At 41.4% G+C, this 22818-nt stretch overlaps 1 protein-coding gene and 3 pseudogenes across 6 annotated transcripts in view; 3 read left to right on the top strand and 1 right to left on the bottom strand.

The window, feature by feature from the left end:
- The window catches only part of TJP2 (tight junction protein 2), a 133832-nt gene that overhangs the window by 82325 nt on the left and 28689 nt on the right, over nt 1–22818 (top strand). For all 6 annotated transcript variants that reach the window (XM_067744224.1, XM_067744221.1, XM_067744227.1 and 3 more), the window contains 5 exons: nt 7437–7490; nt 10253–10377; nt 11544–11646; nt 17375–17960; nt 21973–22076. In XM_067744224.1, coding sequence (XP_067600325.1) covers nt 7446–7490; nt 10253–10377; nt 11544–11646; nt 17375–17960; nt 21973–22076 — 963 coding nt within the window. In that variant the 5' untranslated portion in view covers nt 7437–7445. The remainder of the gene's footprint in view (nt 1–7436; nt 7491–10252; nt 10378–11543; nt 11647–17374; nt 17961–21972; nt 22077–22818) is intronic.
- On the top strand, nt 12749–13559 carry LOC137228268 (UDP-N-acetylglucosamine transporter pseudogene; annotated as a pseudogene).
- LOC137227796 (UDP-N-acetylglucosamine transporter pseudogene) lies at nt 13755–15611 on the top strand (annotated as a pseudogene).
- LOC137227797 (hypoxanthine-guanine phosphoribosyltransferase-like) lies at nt 15913–16842 on the bottom strand (annotated as a pseudogene).

Here is a 22818-nt window from a genome sequence, read left to right as displayed (position 1 = left end):
CCTGCATCGGCAGGCGGGCTCTCAACCACTGCGCCACCACGGAAGCCCTCCCCTCTGCTTTTTAACTTACAAAATGTTTGGTACATATCAGAGAATTACGTGTCTAAATCATAAGCATAATTATAAAATATACCCATGAGCCCATCACACATACCCATGGACCCTCCACCAAAATGGACCCAAGGTCCCTTCTCACTCCTCTGCCTCACCCCAGGTCACGTACACATACATACACACAAACATCTCTAAACAAAAAATTGGTTTTGTTTGATTTTTTTCCATTGTAATAGAAAATGCATAACATAAAACTTATCGTTTTAGTCATTCTTAAGTGTACAAGGCTATATTAAGAATATTCACATTTTTATGAAACAGTATTTGCTCTTTGAATTATATAAAACTGATAGCACACTCTAAATTCTTCTGGGATGTTTTTCACTCCATATGATGTTTGAGATGCATCTGTGTTGTAGATGTGTGACTCTAGTTTATTTTCATTGCAGTATAACATTGCATTTTAATAGTATATCACAATTTATTTGTCACTTTTGCTCTTGAGAGACCGTTTGGGTTGTCTCCAGGTTTGGGCTGTTGAAACATTGCTGCTGTGAATACTCTCTATGTGGATCTATGTGCACATACTGGCACATTGTTCTCGGGCCCCTGCGCAGGAGAGGAATCACTGCGTTGTGAATACGCGTACCTTTACTCTGATATGTGTGTGCTTGTAAAGCTCTCCAAAGGCTAAGCAGCTCCCTGCCGGCATTCATGCAGTCTAAATATTGACAGCAATTCTCTGATCTCTGCACAGCCCAGCACAGGTTGGGTGGGGCCCAAGCCCGTTGGCCCAGTTCGAAAGGCCTGATCTCAGCTGTCAGCTGAGTTGCTGCACGCCAGTAGGCTGTCCCCGGCCATGTACCCGGAGCTGATTTTCTGGGGAATATGTGTGATTGTGTGGGGTGTCTGTGTTTCTGGAAAGATAGTATATAGTTGAGGCAGACTTTCAGTGATTGGCTTTTCGGGGCACACCTGTGGTTGGTAAGCTCTACATGGGCTTTGGCTGTTTTTTTTTACCAGTGTAGTCCAGGTGCCACAAACCACATGCTTGGCACATAATGGATACTCAGTAAATATTTTTGACTGAGTGAGTGAGTGAATAAGTGAATGAATGAATGAATGAATAAAGGATTTTCTCTGAGACTTTGTAAAAAGTCACAGCTTTGTGGGCTAAATACAGCATGGTGTACTTTTAATTCTCAAAGGCACTATTAAAATTTATTTTACTCTAATATCCTCACCTTTAAAATTAAGATTTAAAATTTATCACTTAATATAATCTGAGCAGTTTCATGACAAGTTGGTGAAGTCTTTGGCACCTGGCAAGGTCTGATTGATTAAAAATTTGATTCAGTCCTGTTGGCATGGTAGTGGTAAGGGATTCATCCTTTCTCTGCCAAATCGAATTTAAATTACTACTGCAGGCAGCACAGGAATGCTTAAAGACAGTATAATCTTATTAAGGAAGAACAGTGAATTTCAAAAGCCAGGTGCTTGGACAACATTTTGAAAATAAATTTTGTAGTAATGCACTTATTTTGCTAAATGATAAAAAATTTTAAATCCAAAACTTTTAAAGGAGAGTTTGCTGTTTTTATTTTTGACATTTATTCTAAAAGCACTGAACTCATAAAAATATTCTCTGCCATACCACAACTCTTGGGGAGATTTAATATTTTTTGGTATTTACTCTTCCAGTCTTTTCCCTGTATGCTTATAAAAATAAATATATCAGGGAAATAAAAAACAGAAACAAACTGATGTTTTGTGTCTTGATTTTTCCCCTCAATAGACATTTAAGTATAGATATGTATATATGTAACCACTCTGTTGTTGGACATTTCACTGATTATCTATTAAAAATTATAACCAGCTGTAAACAAATTTATATGTATATCTTTGTGCACTTGTGCAAATATTTCTGTAGAATAAATTCCTAGAAGTGGAATTGATTGATCAAACGGTATGTAGATTTTACATTTTGAGACATATTAATAATTTGCCCCCTGGAGGGTTTATACCAGTTTATATTCCCACTGCTTCTACCAACAGCAGGCAGACCTGAAAATATAAAACGAATTCTCGGGTTTCCCTGGTGGCGCAGTGGTTGAGAGTCCACCTGCCGATGCAGGGGACGCGGGTTCATGCCCCGGTCCGGGAGCGGCTGGGCCCGTGAGCCATGGCCGCTGGGCCTGCGCGTCCGGAGCCTGTGCTCCGTAACGGGAGAGGCCACAACAGTGAGAGGCCCGCGTACAGCAAAAAAAAACAAAACAAAAAAATCAACGAATTCTCTCTTTCTAATTGAAAACACAGGCATCATAAAGAAAAAACTTTAAAAATGGACAGAAGTTAAATGAGTATTTCAGTGCCTATGTATTTCATTGTGTTGATTCATTTAATCTAAATATCACTCTCTTTTTGGACATTGTGCTCCCCTCCACCCTATAGCACTGCCCAATCCTAGGGGTCATTGTCATGGTACTGGTTCTTTTCTGATGACTTTTAAATACATTTTTGGGGCAGGGTACTGTGTGCTGTTTTTCTTAATATACGGGAGTATAGCTATATTCAAAGAGGAGTTGGCAACTGTATTTATTTTACCACAACTTACAGAGTAATTCACTTTGTTGAAATTTGTCAGCTTTAAGGTACAGTAAAGAGCAGAGAAGAAACTTGGAAAACATACATGCTAGTAAGGTCACTTCCGGGTGATAGTGGATTGGTTGTACAAAAGCCACTTTGAAAACCGAAGGGGGCAAGAAGTTAGGAGGTATTCTCTGGAAATGGAAAGAGATGCTCAGTTCTGATCAGCTGGGTTTCTGCTTACTATTTCCCTTTAAGAAAAAATCCTTTTTTTGTTGTTTTAAATTTACTTATTTACGTATTTTTTTAAGTCACAATTTTTTAAAAAAATAAATTTATTTATTTATTTTTGGCCGTGTTGGGTCCTCGCGGCTGAGCGTGGTCCTTCTCTAGTTGTGGAGAGCGGGGGCCACTCCCCATTGTGGTGCGCAGGCTTCTCATTGCGGTGGCCTCTCTTGTGGTGGAGCACGGGCTCCAGGCTTGTGGGCCTCAGCAGCCGTGGCGCCCGGGCCCAGCTGCTCCGTGGCACGCGGGATCCTCCCTGACCAGGGCCCGAACCCGCGACCCCTGCATTGGCAGGCGGACTCCCAACCACTGCACTACCAGGGAAGCCCTATTTATGTTTTGTTTTGTTTTGGGTTTTTTTTGGCTGAGTTGGGTCTTCATATGGGCTTTCTCTAGTTGCGGTGAGCGGGGCCACTCTTTGTTGCGGTGTGCGGGCGTCTCATTATGGTGGCTTCTATTGTTGCGGAGCACAGGTTCTAGGCGCGCGGGCTCAGTAGTTGTAGTTCGCGGGCTCTGGAGCGCAGGCTCAGTAGCTGTGGCGCACGGGCTTAGTTGCTCCATAGCATGTGGGATCTTCCCCGACCAGGGATTGAACCCGTGTCCCCTGCATCGGCAGGCGAACTCTCAACCGCTGCACCACCAGGGAAGCCCTGAATTCTATTTTTAAATCTCTCAAGAGTTCTTGGAGCCAGATGGTATTAACCAGGAAAATGTCCCTAAAGTGAGTACATAGAGGAAGGAGGGAACTAAAAGACTATAAATTCCTCTCAATTTGAGTAATCAGTTATAGCTACTCAAGAGTGGCTGGCTCATCTTTCTTCTCTACATACAAACAAAATTGCCTTTTCCTAATCCCGTTCTATCAAAGGATAAATTATCTGCTCCAATATATCAGTTATTAGAATTGCCTTTTGTGCTAAAAGTCTTTCCCCCACAAGCCTAAGAGTTTGTTAACTGGGTAAAACAGGGGCACATTATCTGGACATGTTTTGATTCTTTTCTCTGTCATTAGTAGCAGTGCAGGAATGGCACAGTTGATTTTTTTAAAATTTTAATGTAAATGAAATAGTTTTTCTTAAATTATTTGTATATAATAAGTACAGCAAGGCTTTTTATTCATATAATTAGATTCCTTTCCTTTGTGTCCTTATGTTTTAGATATTCTCTGTTTAAAAAAAATGTAGCAGGATCTACTTGTTTTTAGTCCATCTTGACCATCTGTCTTTATATTTATTGTGATTACTCTTCTGTATTCTTCTATATTCATTTCTGCAGTCACAGTTTGTTTTGTATTTGCCCTGCTTTTTCTAAATTTCCCATTTTGTCTCTTCTGCCTGCTTTTGGATTGACTTTTGTTTTGCTTTGTTTTCATTTTATTTTCCTGTCTGCTATCTTGGAACTTATATATGCCAGAAAATTTAACATGTGGGTTTTACCCAGTGAAATTCAAAATTAATCTACAGTTTAACTCTACTCTTGAATAAAATATTTAGAATAATTAAATCATGTTTAAGTCTTCTGGATTTACATGCTATGTTGCCCAGTGTTCTACTTCTGTCTTATTTGTTTAACTCTCACAAATCATACGTTACTATATTGATTAGTTGCATACAGCCAATATATGTCCAGGCTTACATTCCTTCTTGCGTCTTAGGTCTTCCTGCTGGGATTATTCCTTTCTTAAATTTATCCTTTGGAAGTTCTTTTATTGCTTGTGATAACCTTTCCCAATTTTTGTTTTTAAAAAATATGTCTTTCTGCCCCTAAATCAACAGATACTGTTTTAAAGATACTGTTCTACCGAGTTCAGCCTTTCATTATTGCTGTTTCAAAGTCGGCTCTTATTCTCTTTGCTCTTTTGTAACCTCTTCTACCTATATGCTCTCATCTCTGTATCTTTTTCTACACTAAGATTACCATGAATTTCAAAGTGGTTTTCTTTCTTTTTGAATTTACCCTGCTTGTGATGTATAAGCCTTCTTGAACCTGAAAAATCATCAAGTCCTGAAGAGCTGTTGTGACTTTGAGTATTGCATCTCTCCCACACTCTCTTATCATCTCCTTCAGGAAATCTTAGAAACATTGTACGACTTTCTCACTCTTAATTTCTTTCAGGTGTCCCACTTTTTTAATGCTTTGTGCTGTATTCTGGGTAATTTCTTCACATATTTCTTCTAATTCATTATTGCCTTCAACCGTGTGTCATATGTGGTTTAATCCATTTTTTTAATTTAATACATTATTGACTGGGGGATTTTTGCAGAAACTAACTCCTGTGGCCATAATATGTCTCCCGTCAAAAATGTGTTAATTTTATTATATTTTTTTATTTCTAGAATTTTTTCTTTAGATTTGCTTGGTCATTTTTTTAAAAAATAAATTTATTTATTTATTTTTGGCTGTGTTGGGCCTTCATTGCTGCATGCAGACTTTCTCTAGTTGTGGTGAGTTGGGGCTACTGTTCGTTGTGGTGTGCGGGCTTCTCATTGTGGTGGCTTCTCTTGTTGTGGAGCATGGGCTCTAGGTGCGCGGGCTTCAGTAGTTGTGGCACACGGGCTTAGTTGCTCCATGGCATGTGGGATCTTCCCATACCAGGGCTGGAACCCATGTCCCCTGCATTGGCAGGTGGATGCTTAACCACTGCGCCACCAGGGAAGTCCGGCTTGGTTATTTTTGATGTTCTCTTGTGCTTTCATTATACTTTTAATTTCCCCTTTTAACTTCTTATGATAAACAAACATATGAAATATTATACATCCTTTTTTTGGTCTGTGGTTATATTTCCAATATTTATAGTCTTTGATTCTGCAGTTTTTTGTTTCTTTTAACTCTCACTTGCTTTGTGTGTGTGTTTAAATTGTGAACTCATGTTCCTCAAACGCTTATCTGAGGGATTCTCTGAAGCCTGTGTTTTAATGTGTTTCTAGGGGAGAATTTCATTCTCCTCCATGTACCTGGGTGGTGCTACCAATGCAGTACCACTTTGAGTGTGAGGGTTTTGGAGGGGGGAGGGTGTGGTCACATCTGTAATATGAATTTCAGCCTCAAACCTGAGTGAGTACAGGTCTATTGATATAGGAATTCTCCATGGAGATATTTTTAGTTATTTCCACTCTCCCCAGAGCCAAGAATAAGGTAGGCAGGCGACTGTCCCTTCTGTCTCCATTGCCTGATAGTGTTTTTGCTCCAAATACCTTCACTCTGATCTGATCTCCACCCTGTTTGGATCCTACAGTTTCTCTTTTCCCGGACTCCTGTTGAAATGCCTGCTTCAGTGCTGCCTTATTTCTCTGGCTTTGAGCTTTCTTGGCATTTCTTGCCTTTAAGGATTTCCCCTCAAAGGCAGCCTGCATTTAATGAATTATTATTATTATTATTGAATGATATGCACTGTTTTCAGGTTTGTCTAGACATCTATTTTATTTTTTTATTTTTTATATTTTTGCGGTACACGGACCTCTCACTGCTGTGGCCTCTCCCATTGCGGAGCACAGGCTCCGGACGCGCAGGCTCAGCGGCCATGGCTCACAGGCCCAGCCGCTCTGCGGCATGTGGGATCCTCCCGGACTGGGGCACGAACCCGTGTCCCCAGCATCAGCAGGCGGACTCTCAACCACTGTGCCACCAGGGAAGCCCTAGACATCTATTTTAGAATACTGTCAGAAACTGAATCCCAGTGGTCTTTATGCTGGCATCATCATCTTTCACACCCACAATACTGGTGGAGAAAAGGCCAAGGGGTCCCACAGATTACACAATTTGGCAGTCTCTGTGATAAGGCCAAGGATTCCTTTAGACATAAAAATCCATAAAACTTGAGTTCCCTGATGGTGCAGTGGTTAGGACTCAGCACTTTCACTGGCATGGCCCCGGGTTCAATCCCTGGTCAGGGAACTAAGATCCCACAAGCTGCACAGCGTGGGCATCCCCCCGCCCGCCCCCACACACAAAAATGCATGAAACTTGCCTAGGAGGTCACCTTTGACTGGAGGAAGGGAGTTTTTTTTTTTTTTTTTTAAAGAATGAGAGTATATCTGTTTGCAACTCTAGATAAGGGCTTTTATCATGACAGTGTTTTGGAGTGGTGATAGTAAAAAAGCTCAACACTTAGTATTCTAGTCGTTCTTTTTTTTTTTCTTTCTGGCCGTGCTGCACGGCATGTGGGATCTTAGCTCCCTGAGGAGTGATCGAACCCGTGGTCCCTGCATTTGATGTGCAGAGGCTTAACCACTGGACTGCCAGAGAAGTCCCTAATATTTCATTCTTCTTAGGGTACATCTCTCCCTATGTTTTTCTCTAATTTTCTAGTATTGTTAAGTTTGCCATTTCATTCAAGGAGAGTATATTTGAAAATATAATAGGTAGTGTAATGTTCCTAAAAAATACCCACTCTTTGGTGTATAGAATGTGTGAGCTGGCCTTTCTATGGAGACATTTTGAATTATAGTTTTATTTCTAACATTGAAATGTTTGTGTTTTTAATCAAATTGGTTTTGATTTTTCTAAAACAGGCCCCAGGCATGGAGGAGTTGATATGGGAACAATACACTGTGACCCTACAGAAGGTGAGTACTACACATGTCATATCTGCTACAGTCTGTTCTTGAGTTTACAGATCATAGATCTTTTTTTTTTAATTGAAGTATAGTTGATTTACAGTGTTTCAGGTATACAGCAAAGTGATTCATTAAACACACACACACACACAAACACTTTTTCAGATTCCTTTCCATTATAGGTTACTACAAGATATTGAATATAGTTCCCTGTGCTGTTCAGTAGGACCTTTATCTGTTTTATATATAGTTGTGTGTATCTGTTAATTCCAAATTCTTAATTTATCCCTCCCTCCCCTTTTCCCTTTGGTAGCCATAAGTTTATTTTCTATGTCTGTGTATATGTTTCAACTTTGTAAATAAGTTCATTTGTATCATTTTTAGATTCCACATATAAGTGGTATCATATGATATTTGTCTTTCTCTGTCTGACTTACTTCATTTAGTGTGATAATCTCTAGGTCCATCCATGTAGCTGCAAATGGCATTATTTCATTCTTTTTTATGGCTGAGTAATATTCCATTGTATATGTATACCACAACAGATCATGGATCTTATTTATTTTTACACAAACACAGTTATTGCATTAACAAGGATTTGCATGTTGTTATTTTTTTGGCTAAGGTCTGTATAGTATAGAAAATTACAGAGGTTAATTAATGTATTGAGGTTAATTAATGTATTCACCTGTCTCCAGATAGAATAGTTTATGAAAAAGAGGGGAAAGGAAGGGAGGAATGGAAATAATCTGTTCCATTTAAGGACGTTGAGGTAGCTTCTACAACTTTTGTAATTTTAATTATAGCATTTGTAACTTATTCCCTCAGTGAGTTTTAAGTCCAAACTGAAAAAAACGTTTTTTTTAATTAAAAAAAAAATGTTTTTTGGCTGTGCCACACGCATGAGGGGTCTTAGTTCCCTGACCAGGGAATGAACCCGTGCCCCTGCAGTGGAAGCTTGGAGTCCTAACCACTGGACCGCCGGGGAGTTCCCCAAACTAATTTTAAAATGTTAGTTTAGCACTCAGGAGACATGGGTTGTAGTCTTTGTCTCACTCCTGATTATATTAATAGGTTCCGAATTAATCAGATTTTAAACAACAGCCCCCTCCCCACAGTGGGGTTGAAAGTAGAAGTAAGATCACATGGAAGTGTATTTTACTTAATTTTTAAAGGTATTTCACAGGTATTGCCCCTCTTGATTAAATTAATTAGGTAATACAAAGAGCTTCTAGTACAAAGAGCTTCTAGTACCAGCACATAATCACTGCTTAATAAATGTTAGCTCTGTTCCTTTTTATTCTGACAGCAGAGTTTGAGGTGGGCAGGATAGGTGCTAGCCCCACTCGAAACGAGCGCAGCCACCAAGAGTTTGTAAGTGACTTGCGTGCGGTTGAGTCAAGCTAGACATGCACTCGTGATCCCAAAGGCTTATTCCATCAAGCTGCCTTGGTCAGCATCTAACTTTTCCTGGGCCCTGCATGGCTCTTTCTCCACTCTGAGTCTCTCCAGTCTCTGTCACCTCTTAGATGGATTGTAAGTTCCTCAAAGGGAGAGTTTTCCTTTGACCGTCACAACCATGAACTTCAACCCTTGACTTCAGTGCAAATTTGGTTCTTGAATAAATGTGTATTAAATCGATCCAGGTAGAAAAACACAGATTGGTGCTCAAGTGCTGAAACTTCTGGAGCAGTAATCATGATTTCTTCAGTTGAGCGGCTTCCCCCTTTAGGTCTTATTTTTCACCTCTTGTCATCTTCTGACTCTTCTCTCTGCCCTTCCACCACATACCATTTGAGTTTGGACCCCAAACTGGCAAAGGTGAGAAACATTTTTGGCCTGGTATAGAGGTTGGAGCTCTCCCTGTGTAAAACCAGGTACCAGGGGATAGCACTGCCAAATTCAAAGCCGTGTGATTAATGAACAACAAGCCAGCTTGTCTGTGTTGCTGTTTGTTATCGATTGCCACAGTGGGCCCCACGTGGGAACTTATCTTGAGGTGAGGGTTCTTTCATTCTCTGAGAAGATTTTTACGTAATGAAACCTGTATTTAGTGTGATAGTCACATACATGCCCCGTGATCTGGATGAAATCCGGGAGCTTAGCTTTTTTAAACACCGAAATGAGTTGGGATTCTCTATTATTTGGGTTCACTGTGATACATTTCTCTATTAATCTTGAATCTAATTAATCTGTATTTCCATCTTATATGCATGTAGAAAAGAATTTAATGCTTTGCTCTCTCATGAGATCTCAAAACTAAGTTCATCTTCGGATTTTATCTTTAGAATCCATTTCCTTCTTTTTGACCCTATATGAAAGTGAAACCACTAGCTCCCCTAACTTGGAAGTTAAAGGTATTCTTTAAATATATAGTTTTAGCATAGATTCAGTTGTGACCAGCCCATCTGGCTCAGGCCTGGATATGAGAACAGGTATGATTGGTGAATCCAATAACACATCCTTATTTGGACAGAAGATGTAATTTCCCATCCCCTGCCAGCTTCTAGTGATAACTCCAGTCTGTGCTATCAATCTTGTCCAGCTTTCACAAGGCTGTTTCTTTTAGATAAGGAATTTCCCTTTATAAACCTGGCAGCTAACCATGATGACGCTGTACTCTGTTTCTCACTTGTTTCTCTAAGCCTTCTGTTCCTGAGCTGTCTCCGGTTATTGGTTTGACCTTTATTTTATCGAATGCTTGTAATAAATCCTGAAAACCACTTATAGAAGGATTTTATTTTAATTTTTCTCTTAACCCCAATGAACAGGATTCCAAGAGAGGATTTGGAATTGCAGTGTCCGGAGGCAGAGACAACCCACACTTTGAAAATGGGGAGACATCAATCGTCATTTCTGACGTGCTCCCGGGTGGGCCCGCCGATGGGCTGCTTCAGTGAGTGTCCTTACTCCCTGCCCCCAACCCCTGCCAGCCCACTGGTTGGCCCTAAACAGGGGGCTTTGAGTGGTGTGCACTTTTAAAATTCAAAAAGAAAAGAAAATTTTATATATGTATATTGAAAAGTCTTCAGGCAGTAATGGAGACCATAACACACTATGTTTTAACAATCCCCAAACCTTTGGGAATATCCAGACTTTGAATAGAGGAAAGCAATAATTTCCACAGGAAGATGGTTATAACTATCTATCGTAACTATCATTCCTGGGTTTAGGAATCATTTATGAACATCGAGTGTAAAATTGGCATGCTCTTTTTTTCCCCTAATGCCTACCCACACTGTCTATATTTATTTTCATTTTTATTCGTTAAGAATGAGGATAGTCTGATTAATGATTATCTAATTTGTAAGAGGGATGTAGAAATTGGAAAAATTTACCAGATGAAAACCCAAGTTTTCCAACTGCCAGGCTTCTGGTCTGAAGAGCAAATGCCATTGGAAAAGGTGCATGTCTGAGTCCCCTTAGGATAATTTCTCAGGGCAGAATCTAAAGTTAATTACACAGCTGCCTTGGCCACATGGCTCCAAAATTTAGCTTCTGTTGGCATTTCATCTCCATGATCCTCTCCAAGTTAGTATTCTTTCATACAGAGAGCATGGTAGAATTTTTACATGATTTTTTTTTTGATGAGACAAAGTAAGAGTTAGGATTCTGTGACCTCAAAATTTCTTTAAGAATCTGAGGCGAGCTCTTGATTTCATCCCCTCCAAAACACAAGTGAATATCAACCTCCTTTGGGGAGATCTGTAGACTTGCTGAAGCGCACCGTTTTCCATGGGTAAGGAGGCCCTGACACACAAGTTCCACTTGTGCTCAAACCTTGCTGCTATCCAGTGCCTCCTGGAGGGACCCCGTAGGTTTGGGTCCTTTTCCCCAGGTGGTTTCCAGGAGACACTGTCCACAGTGGGCTGAGTGGCTCCTGGGTTCCTTCCTCAGAAGAGCTCAGACCAAGTTGATGGATTAAGCCTCAGGAGTCATTAGACGCTGAGCCCTTTAAGAAGCATTTTGGGTCAATCCACCACTTTTATTTGTTCCTAAATAAATGATTCAGAGGGATGAGATGGGAGTTTTTCACATTCCGTTTTTCTGTTTTATTTGCAGAGAAAATGACAGGGTGGTCATGGTTAACGGCACCCCCATGGAAGGCGTACTCCATTCATTTGCTGTTCAGCAGCTGAGGAAAAGTGGGAAGATCGCTGCCATTGTACGTTCTGGGTTTGTTTTCAGCTTGCCTCGGTAGGACTTTGTTTTTATGCCCAGAAGAAAATGACTACTTGCTCTTCAGCCCTATCTAGGGACCACTATTTCCATATCCTTAGTACTTTGGGAGAATGATGTTAAGGGTGATGTAAAGATGTACGTGAGGGATGCCTCCCTGCCGTCTCCTTATCCTACTCCTGACTTAAGATCAATGCTTCTCTTGTCTGAGTGAATTTGCCTTGAGCCAGGTTAAACAATTATTACCTAAGAGAATTAAATAGATTGAGAACAATGGTAAAACAGCATTCATTTAGAGACTAAATTATGAGCTCAGAAACTCATTTGTAAAGGCCCTCACAGGATCTGTTCTATCTTCATAAACTCCTGTTTCTTAGGAGATACTGGCAATCTGTACCATTCACTCATTTATTAGCTCTCTCAGTCATTCAGCAAACATTGGTTGAAAATGACCTGAAGCAGGTCTGAGCTGCAAGGAGTGTTCACTCCAGTGGGGCAAGTGGACACACTAAGCGAGAATTGGAACACAGTGTGTTAGGGGCAGTGCTGGGGGGGGGGGATGCATTGGGTGTGTGGTATTTAACTTTTTTTTCAACTTTATATTATGAAAATTTTCAAACAAAAAGAAAAGTTCAAAGATTAGTATAATCAACACATATATCTTCTACAGTGTTAATATTCTGCCATATTCACTTGATTTTTCTTTATGTATGTATATAAAGACATACTTGTGTTTTGTTTTGTTTTTTTGCGGTACGCGGGCCTCTTACTGTTGTGGCCTCTCCCGTTGCGGAGCACAGGCTCCGGACGCGCAGGCTCAGCGGCCATGGCTCACGCGGCATGTGGGATCTTCCCGGACCGGGGCACGAACCCGTGTCCCCTGCATCGGCAGGCAGACTCTCAACCACTGCGCCACCAGGGAAGCCCAGACATACATATTTTTAGTGAACCGTTTGAGGGGAAGTTGCAGACATGACAGTTTAATCCTTCTTACTTCTCAAGTCTCCTAAATAAGGACATTCATCTGCATAATTATACTACTGTTATCCTATTTAAGAAAAGTAGCTACAGGCTCTATGGCAGGGCTAATGGCGGTCTCTGGGAGGGCTCACGAAAATGAGTACTTCCCAGAACTGCTGCTGCCAGTGCCCTTGTCCCCATGGTGAGCCTCAGCTGCCTGCCACCTCTGCAGGAGACCCTCCAACATTAGCAGGCAAATGAAGATAAGACATCATCAGCCAATCTAAAATACCTTTCCTTGGGAATTTTGGTCTTTCAGGCTACCAGTTTGGTTCTAACAATGTGTTATTCTAGGACTTTAAAAGAGGAGGGGCCTCGTTATCTATCATCTACAGCTGTGGCTGTTGCTGAACTTTTGAAAACAATGGCCTGCATTTTATTAGTCTACAAAGACAGCAAATGTAGTCTAAGAGCACTGAATTGAATACTACGTGGTGAAATTCTTAACAAACCTATGGAAACGCTTAAACTTGCTATTCCGTCAGGGATATATACTCTTCAGAATTATTTACTCTCTGTGGCACTGTCAAATCTAGACGCAGCTACTTATCAGGTCACATATCAGTTGAAAATTCTTAGGACTGCATTATTTTCTGTGTCGATGCTTAGTAAAAAAATTAAGTGTGTACCAGTGGCTCTCCCTAGTAATTTTGATGACAGGAGTTGCTTTTGTACAGTGGCCCTCAGATTCTCAAGCGCTTAATTCTTTTTCTTTTAATTTTTTATAAATTTATTTATTTAGTTTTGGCTGCGTTGGGTCTTCGTTGCTGCGCGCGGGCTTTCTCTAGTTGCGGTGCGCGGGCTTTCTCTAGTTGCGGCGAGCGGGGGCTTCTCTTCGTTGTGGCATGCAGGCTTCTCATCGCGGTGGCTTCTCTTGTTGTGGAGCATGGGCTCTAGGCACACGGCTTCCGTAGTTGTGGCACGCGAGCTCAGTAGTTGTGGCTCGCGGGCTCTAGAGCACAGGCTCAGTAGTTGTGGCGCACGGGCTTAGTTGCTCTGCGGCATGTGGGATCTTCCAGGTCTGACGATCGAACCCGTGTCCTCTGCATTGGCAGGTGGATTCTTAACCACTGAGCCACCATCGAAGCCCCACAAGCGCTTAATTCTAAGGAACTTTCACCTGGCTCACAATTCGTAGGCTTCATGGCAGTTCGCACAGCATGTTTTTCAAGTGGCTTTGCTGGGTTTTAGTTTGAGAAAATCTTAAAAGAAACCAAACAATCAGTGTGGGTAAGAAACATCCAGCTTGGTTTTTGGGGGAGTATATTTGGGTTAATGGGTGTATATGTTTATGAAGGAGAACTGGAATCAAAGAATGGATTTTTTCAGGGGTATAACCAGCTGACATGGATAGTTGTTGTTCAGGCACTGGGAGGCCTTGTAATAGCTGCTGTGATTAAGTATGCGGATAACATTTTAAAAGGATTTGCAACCTCTTTGTGAACAGTATTAGCAACACTGATATCTTATTTTTTGACTACAAGATTTCGTACCAACCAGTGTCTTTTCCCTTGGAGCCATCCTTGTAATAAGAGCTACTTTCCTATATGGTTATGATCCTAAACCTGCAGGAAATCCCACTAAAGCATAGTGGTAATACTATCTTTACCTGGTTTTTCACATTGGCGCACTGGGAGTCTCTACATTAATCCTGAACAGAGGACTTCTACAGATTCTAAGAAAAAATCACCATGCTGAGTCTGATTATAATGTTCAAATGGTTTGAAAATATACAAGTTTAGGGATAAAATACATGTATATGTAACAAAATGCCCATTGCATCTAGAAATCAAAACTTGAAAGTATTTCCAGGGAGTAGAATAATTATCAGAGGAAACTTGAAATCTGAGTTTAAAAAGATTTTGGTTTTGATTGCTGCAGAAATAACCTATGCACTCTTTGTTGCACGAGCACACAACAAATGTCAGACATCAATTTTGCAAATTAGATATATTTAATTTTATTAAATGTTTTTTATCTTACTCTTTCTGTACAGATATATCAAATAACATGGATATTCAAAGTTTGAAAATTATAATTATGTATAATTTTGCACATATAAAGCTGTGAAGAAATAGAAGTATGATTTGAAAAACATTCTCATGTATCTCAGATTTTTATATTTATACTGAAGATTACTAAACAAAGGATTGCTATATGTTGCAGATGTTCAAATGCATAAAAATTGATAAAGTAACATTCTGGGTCTGACTTGTCAGAATAAAATTCATATTTAACTTTAATATAAAGAAATATACACATCTGTTTCTCTATCCACATTTTAAGATCTTTTAGTGCTTCAAAACTGCTGGAAGCAATCCAGTTGTTCCTGTGCTAGATTAGCCAGTGACTTTTACACTAATGGAGTTTTGTCCTTAATCTCTTAATTGTATTTCTTTTCTGTAAATCAGATAAATACTTGTTATTACTTTAAAATTAAAAAAAGAAAAGTAATAATAACTCTACAATATCATTTAATATACAGTCCATACCCTAAGATGACTTTGGTAGATTTTTCTTCCCCATCCAGGATCCAATCAAAGTTCACTCATCACATTTGGTCCTAATCACTTTAGTCCATTTTAATCTTTTTTTTTAAAGAGACAGCCTTTATTTTTAGGATTTTTACATTGAAGACTTCAAAAAGTGGTAGGTTTTTAGAACTTATTGACCTGTATTTAAATGGAACTGTTGACAAAGATTCACCAGAAATAATCTGAACAAGCGGGAAAATACAGTTAATGCTCCTGAAATCTACTAAAGTAATTCCAGGACATATGGTTTATCCAACATAACAATACCTCTAAATGCTGTCACTGATATGAAACTGACTGCTTCTTTTCTAAACATACAGTGGTATAATTAACAATATTCAATCACTTCTGTTCTTTCCTGAATATATAAAAATTAAGATATCAATTAAAAAACTAATATATTCTTGTCTTTAAATGTTTCTTACAGATACAGTTTCAATGTTTTCGTTCAATAGTGGTGTGGTTTAAGAGACTTTTCATTCACAAGTCAAACAACAATCCACCCAAAGGGAACTGACAGTCTATAGGCTCATAGTGCAAATAAAGAGTTCGGGAATTCGGCAACTAAAATACAAAACATAAAATTCTTAGAAGATACATGCAGTAAGCTCTGCTAAGCAGCTGGCCACAGAACTAGAACATTTGGTAATTTTCCTGGTGATTTCAATGGGACTCCAGAGGTTTCCAAACTCGAACTCTCAGGCTTTGTATTTTGCTTTCCCAGTTTCGCTAATGACACAAACATGATTCAAATCCCTGAAGTACTCATTGTAGTCAAGGGCATATCCTACAACAAACTTGTCTGTAATTTCAAATCCAACAAAGTTTGGTCTATATCCAACACTTCGAGGGGTCCTTTTCACCAGCAAGCTTGCAGCCTTGACCATCTTTGGATTATGTTGCTTGACCAAGGAAAGCAAGGTTTGCCTTGTTTTGCCAGTGTCAGTTATATCTTCAACAGTCAAGACATTCTTTCCAGTTAAAGTTGAGAGATCATCTCCACCAATTACTTTTTTTTTAACATTCTTATTGGAGTATAATTGCTTTACAATGGTGTGTTAGTTTCTGCTGTATAACAAAGTGAATCAGCTATACGTATACATATATCCCCATATCTCCTCCCTCTTGCGTCTCCCTCCCTCCCACCCTCCCTATCCCACCCCTCTAGGTGGTCACAAAGCAGCGAGCTGATCTCCCTGTGCTATGCGGCTGCTTCCTACTAGCTATCGGTTTTACATTTTCCACCAATTACTTTTACCTCACCTGTTGACTGGTCATTACAGTAGCTCTTCAGTCTGATAAAATCTAGGCATAGGTATAGATCTATCACTATTTCTGTTCAGTGCTTGGATGTAATCCAGCAGGTCAGCAAAGAATTTATAGCCCCCCTTGAGCACACAGAGGGCCACGATGTGATGGCCTCCCATCTCCATCACATTCTCAAGCCAGCTGTTCGGTCCTGTCCATATTTAGTCCATGAAGAATAAACACCTTTTCCAAATCCTCAGCATAATGATTAGGTCTACAGAATAAATCTAGGTCATAACCTGGTGCATCATCACTAATCACGACTCTGGGGCTGCGGGTCGCCATAGCGGAGCCGACTGGTGCGCGGGCTGAGGGCAGTCTCGGGAGAAGAAGCCGGCGGCGGGTCCGAACAGGAGGCGGAGGGCGGGAGGCTGCGCGGCGCGGGAAAGCGGAGTGGTCCGCCCGAGCGCTCTTCGCTGCCTCCACTCAGCGCCCTCGTCGGTCCATTTTAATCTTAAAGGATCCCTCTTTTACCTCCTCTCTCCCCTTACCTGCCTCCCACCTCTTTTGAATGACATTGACTTTTAGATGAACCTACGCACTTGTGTACAGAATGTCTCACTTTCTGGATTTTCATTTTTGTAACTTAGTGATTTAAATCCCTTTGGTGCTTTTCACACTTCGAGTAGAAGCAGATTTTGGAGGCACTGTGCTCAGAGTTTTATACTTATTGTCTTATTTTATCCTTGACCCCCCTGAGGGGGTCCTCATTTTCCAGATGAGGACCCTGAGGCTTAGCAACTGGGTGGGGACACAAGAGTTTTACTGGAAGGAGAACCCGGGCTCTTAACCACTGCATTCTCTATGTTTGGTTGTGATTGTCTTGCGTCCCCACTGTTTGTTTTGTGACAGGTGGTCAAGAGGCCCCGGAAGGTCCAGCTGGCCCCGCCGCAGGGCAGCCCTCCCGTCCACGAGCATGACCGGGCTTTCGAGCTGATGGACGAATTTGATGGCAGAAGCGCGCGCAGCGGGTACAGCGAGAGGAGCCGGCCCAGCAGCCGCGGAGAGTGCAGCCGCAGCTGGGAGGACAGCCTGGAGAGGGGTCGTCCCCACGACCGGGCGCGCAGCCGGGAGCGGGACCGGAGCCGCGGCCGGAGCCTGGAGCGGGGCCTGGACCACGACGACGACTACTACTACCGGCGAGCCCGAGAGCGCAGCCGTGGCCGCAGCCTCGAGCGGGGCCTGGACCACGACGACGATGACTACCGGCGAGCCCGGGAGAGGAGCCGCGGCCGGAGCATTGACCCGACCTACGATCGCGCCTACAGCCCGGAGCGGGAGTATGGCCTCAGGGCCCAGCCCGATGCCCGGTACGGGACGTCCTGGAGCCGCAGCCACGAGCACCTCCACTCCCGCAGCCCCAGCCCCGAGCCGCGGGGACAGCTGGACTCGGACAGGCCCATCGGGATCCTTCTGATGAAAAGCAAAGCAAATGAAGGTAGTCATGCTTGATGAAGAAAAAGCACTATAATAGCTAACTCTTACGTGGAACCTGCTGTGTGCCAAGCACTGACCTAATAAATGCTTTGCACGGATTAGCTCATTTTGTCCTCACCACCACCCCCTGTGGGAGTTAGTCATATCTTCATTTTATAGACAAGGAAACTAGTGGCACAGAAAAGTTCATTGACTTGCACAAAGTTGTATCATCAGTGACTAAGCCAGGTGGTGGAAATCTGGCTTTAAACTAATAGGCCAGTGGTTCTTAGAGCAGCATAAATATCACCTGGACGCTTATTAGAAATGTAGATTCTCAGGCCCCAGACCAGCCCCCACTGAATCAGAAGCACTGGGGTGGCCCCTGGGGTCTCTGTGTTAACAGGCTCTCTTGGTGAACCCAGTGTAGCTTAAACTGTTGAAACCACAGTAGGGGACAATACTCCAGGTAATCTTGATTGAGTTTTTGCTCTATGCCAGGGCCCTCTGTGGAATAAATACTTTCTAATTTAATCCTCACCAGAAGCCTTTGTGGTAGGTAGGAGACTTCATTCCTCTTTTACAGGTGGGTATAGCAAGGTGCAGAGAGGTTTTTGGTGTGTCCACAGATGAGGCAGGCTCTGGCCCAGGCTGCCCGTCCCATGTTGCGTGCCTGGAGCAGTTGCATACGCTTAAGCACATCCAGATTAACTAAACCCCTTTGTGGCAGCTGGACAAGCAAGTAGCACTTGCAGTGAGGTGAGGCTTCTGCAACTCAGAGATGGGAGGTGACATGCCCACATCTTGAAGCTGGTGAGTAAGTGGTGGAGTTGGAGCTCAAACTTCATCTCTTGGAAATAGATGATAGGAAACAAGTAGGTGAATGAACAGGGATTTAGAGCCCCATGTTGAGCTATTCCCTGCATTGATTTTTAGCTTCCAACTTTTTGAATTCCTGGTAACATCTTTTATCTCTGCATGTTCTCTAATTGTCCTCCTTCAAAGAGGAAAAAAGATAAGAGTACCCAAGAGGGCAAAGTGAAAGACCTCTTGCTTTTTAGGTTGGGAATTTGCATTTTAAAGAGCCTATCAGATGAGAGGGTTTGTTTTCTTTAGTTCTTCTAGAGGAGCTTAAAGAGTTGAGTTATACAATTGGGTATCTATTGAAAGGATATTGAGGTAACTGCAAGGATGCGAATAATGGGATACTGGAGCCCAGGTCCAGAAAACAAAGGTGAAAGTTGAGATGGTACTATCTCTGAGGAATGTGAATCTTGGGAGATTTAAGAATTCTAGAAAATCTTTATAACCATGGATAATGACGTATTAATTCATCAACCCCCAAGAATTGCAGAGTAAAAACTATTCTGCTTCCAGATTGTGGACCGTAGAGAAGTTTTGAGAAAGATAACTTGACACAAGGCCTCCTTCACAGAAGGCTGATGCACGTCCGGTAGGACTTGCACCCAGATTCTTGAGTTCCCCGTTGCAGTGCTTTTCAGTATTTTCCTCCCCCTCTCTCTCCTCTTCCCCTTCTTCCTCTTTCTCCTTCTCTTCCCCCTCCTCCTCCTGCCACAGAAAGAACCACATCTTGCAAATAATCGTGGAGGCACCAATATGTGAAAAACTTGGCCAAGTGTTTCACGGAATGGTACTTAACTCTGAGTGATGATTTTTGAGAGGTTCTCTTACATTAAATTAAAAGATACTGGTCCCAACTCACTAAATTGATTTCAAGACTCGCTCATGAGTTGTGACCCACAATGAAAAAGATGTTTGTCCTAAGAAACTGCCCACATCATGCCTGGTCTTAGTAATACTAGTAAGGAACAGAGAGGGCTCATGCCCCTTTGCTGATGCGCCATTTTACTGTTTCTGGGCCATTTTGCTTTTTAAACTTAGAATTCAGTGTTTGCTTGTTTGTTTTTTCCAAAGTTCTGCTTTTTAAAAGATTTTTTAAGCCACCTTTTGCTAAGATGACACGGTAGTTTAGCTATCACTGGCTAGAGTTGCATAAGAATTAATCTTTACAAATATCTGGCTGCAGGCAAAACCTACATTTGATTAAGAAAAATAGGATCCATTCACATGGCCAGCTTTTACATGTTTCATGGGCATCAGATAGCCTTGCTGGTAAAAGTCTTAGAAGATGGCCAACTGACTTTTTTTCCTCATTTGAGAGGTGCCCACAAACATACCAATAGCAACCTATTTGTAATTTTACAATAAGAGTGCAGTTTTTAAGAGGATGGAGGAATTGTTGACACGTGAGAAAGAAGTCATTGCTCAAGTTTGTCTCAACCTTCTGTCCTGGGCTGTGAGGCTGTTTAACCTGTAAGGAATCGCCATCCCTGAAGAAAATGCTGTCTGTCTTACCTTTATTCTTTCTTGAGTATCAGCTCCCTAAAGGGCAGGGGTGGACCTTAACAGCTTTAATCCTTGTGGTAAGATCTGAATCTAACTTACTATAAGTCACTTAAAACTTCTCTTTAAATCTACTTCTAAGTGGCAGAAAGTTACTTTATTTTGAATTGATAAGATTTTTTTTTTATTGGAGTATAATTGCTTTACAATGTTGTGTTAGTTTCTGCCGCACAGTGCGGTGAATCAGCCATATGCATACACACATCCCCTCCCTCTTGGACCTCCCTCCCACCCCCCCCCCATCCCACCCAACTAGGCCATCACAGAGCACCAAACTGAGCTCCCTGTGCTATACAGCAGGTTCCTACTAGCTATCTGTTTTATACATTGTAGTGTATATATGTCAAACCTGATCTCCCAATTCATCCCACCCTCCCCTTCCCCACCGTGTCCACACATCCGTTCCGAGTCTGCCTTTCTATGCCTGCCCTGCAAATAGGTTCATCCGTACCATTTTTCTAGATTCCACAAATATGCGTTAATATACGATACTTATTTTTCTGTTTCTGACTTCACTGAGTCCATAACAATAATAATAAAATTTGAGTGTGCCTCTTTTCAAACCTGCTAGGTTTAGGTAGCTTCCTAAAATAACCAAAATTCATCCTTAAAGTGTGTATTTTTACATGTTTAATAAGTAAAATCAGAATAGTCTAAATAGTATTTAAAATATTTTCAAATGTACATACTTAGTAAATACAGTGGTTTTTCTTGAGAACAATGCAAAGTCCATAAATCCCCAGAGCTGTGCCAGTTTTAGTTGAATACTTTATTTGTTGCTTTGCTGGCTTATCTACCCCTTTTCTTCACACAGTGACATTTTTTCAGTGCCAAATCCCACACAATCTAAATTGTTACAGATAGAGGGTTTGCTATTTGTGGTACTTTCCTGTAGGCAACTGTATTGTCAGTAGAACACGCCTGTTAAGATGTACTGAATTGTTTTTTTTTCTCCCCAACATTTTGTTTTGAAAAGTGTTAATTTTGTGGCAAATAACTCAAATAGCCTTCACCTAGTTTTACCAATTGTTAACATTTTGCCACATTTGTTTTATTTCTCCTTTTTTTCCCTTTCTCCCTCCCCCGTCTTCCTCCCCTACCGCATCTCTCTGTCTCTAAATGGTGTTTTGGAACCACTGAAAGGTAAGTTGCAGGCAAAATGACCCTTTACCCCTAAATATTTCAGCAGGTATCTCCCAAGGATAGAAACATTGCCCTTCATAACCATAATGCCATTATTACTCTTAAGAAAGTTAGCATTAATATGCCTTTTAATATATTATAGTGCAGTTTATTTTGAAGTTGCTCCAAAATAATGTAATCCACCCCTACCCCCCACCTCTACCCCATATTGGATTGAGGATCTAGTGAAGTTTCACGCAGTGCATTTGGTTTTTATGTCTCTTTTAATCTAGAACAGTCCCTCTGCCTCTTTTTCTTTTTTTTTTAATGACATCGACTGTTTTGACAAGTGAAGGCCGGTGGGCTTACAGACTGTCTCACATGCAAAATTAATTTTGCGTACATATTTTTAAATCGTCCTAAAAGCCAGCCTTAGTTTTCTGAACACGTTGATGAAATATGTGTTTGTTTGTGTGTTTGTCTTCTAGAGTATGGTCTCCGGCTCGGGAGTCAGATCTTCATAAAGGAAATGACCGGAACAGGTCTAGCATCTAAAGATGGCAACCTGCATGAAGGAGACATAATTCTCAAGGTGGGTGGGTTCATGCTCAGCTTCCTAGTCTGTATTTCCGCATTCAAGTGCCAAGTCAGTGAAACTTTGTTGAGATAGGAGTCAATAATAAGACAAAGCCTGGAAGGGCAGCAGAGAGATCATTTTTATCAGGAAAACCAGACTTGGAGATTTGTAATAGTGTAGTGTCAGTTAAAAACAAAAATCTTGGGGGTTCCCTGGTGCAGTGGTAAAGAATCCGCCCACCAGTGCAGGGGACACGGGTTCGAGCCCTGGTCTGGGACGATCCCACATGCCGCAGAGCAACTAAGCCTGTGCGCCACAACTACTGAGTCTGCGCTCTTGAGCCCAGGAGCCACAACTACTGAAGCCCGTGTGCCTAGAGCCCATGCTCCGCAACAAGAGAAGCCACCTCAGTGAGAAGCCCGCGCACCACAACAAAGACCCGACACAGCCAAAAATAAAATAAATTAAAATAAATTTTAAAAAAATCTCAGCAAAGTCTTTCTTCTTCCCTGTTTATTAAAAGTTTAAGCTCCTGTTCTCTAAACGAAGGAAAGATGAGAGGGCAAGTTGGTGGTATATGAATGCTGAATATTTAATCGTTTTTGTAAACCTCTCTAGTCAGGAAACATGTTCCAGTAGTAAACCAAACCATCGTCTTGAGCTTGGAAGTTAAATAAATTAGCAGAGTAACTTAAGTACACTACAGCTTTCTCAGGCCTGTGTTTGGGTTCCAGGCATGTGGGGTTATATTTAATTT

The sequence above is a fragment of the Pseudorca crassidens genome, chromosome 7, assembly GCF_039906515.1.
Source record: "Pseudorca crassidens isolate mPseCra1 chromosome 7, mPseCra1.hap1, whole genome shotgun sequence".
Classification (NCBI taxonomy): domain Eukaryota; kingdom Metazoa; phylum Chordata; class Mammalia; order Artiodactyla; family Delphinidae; genus Pseudorca; species Pseudorca crassidens.
This window is presented reverse-complemented; position numbering and strand designations above follow the sequence as displayed.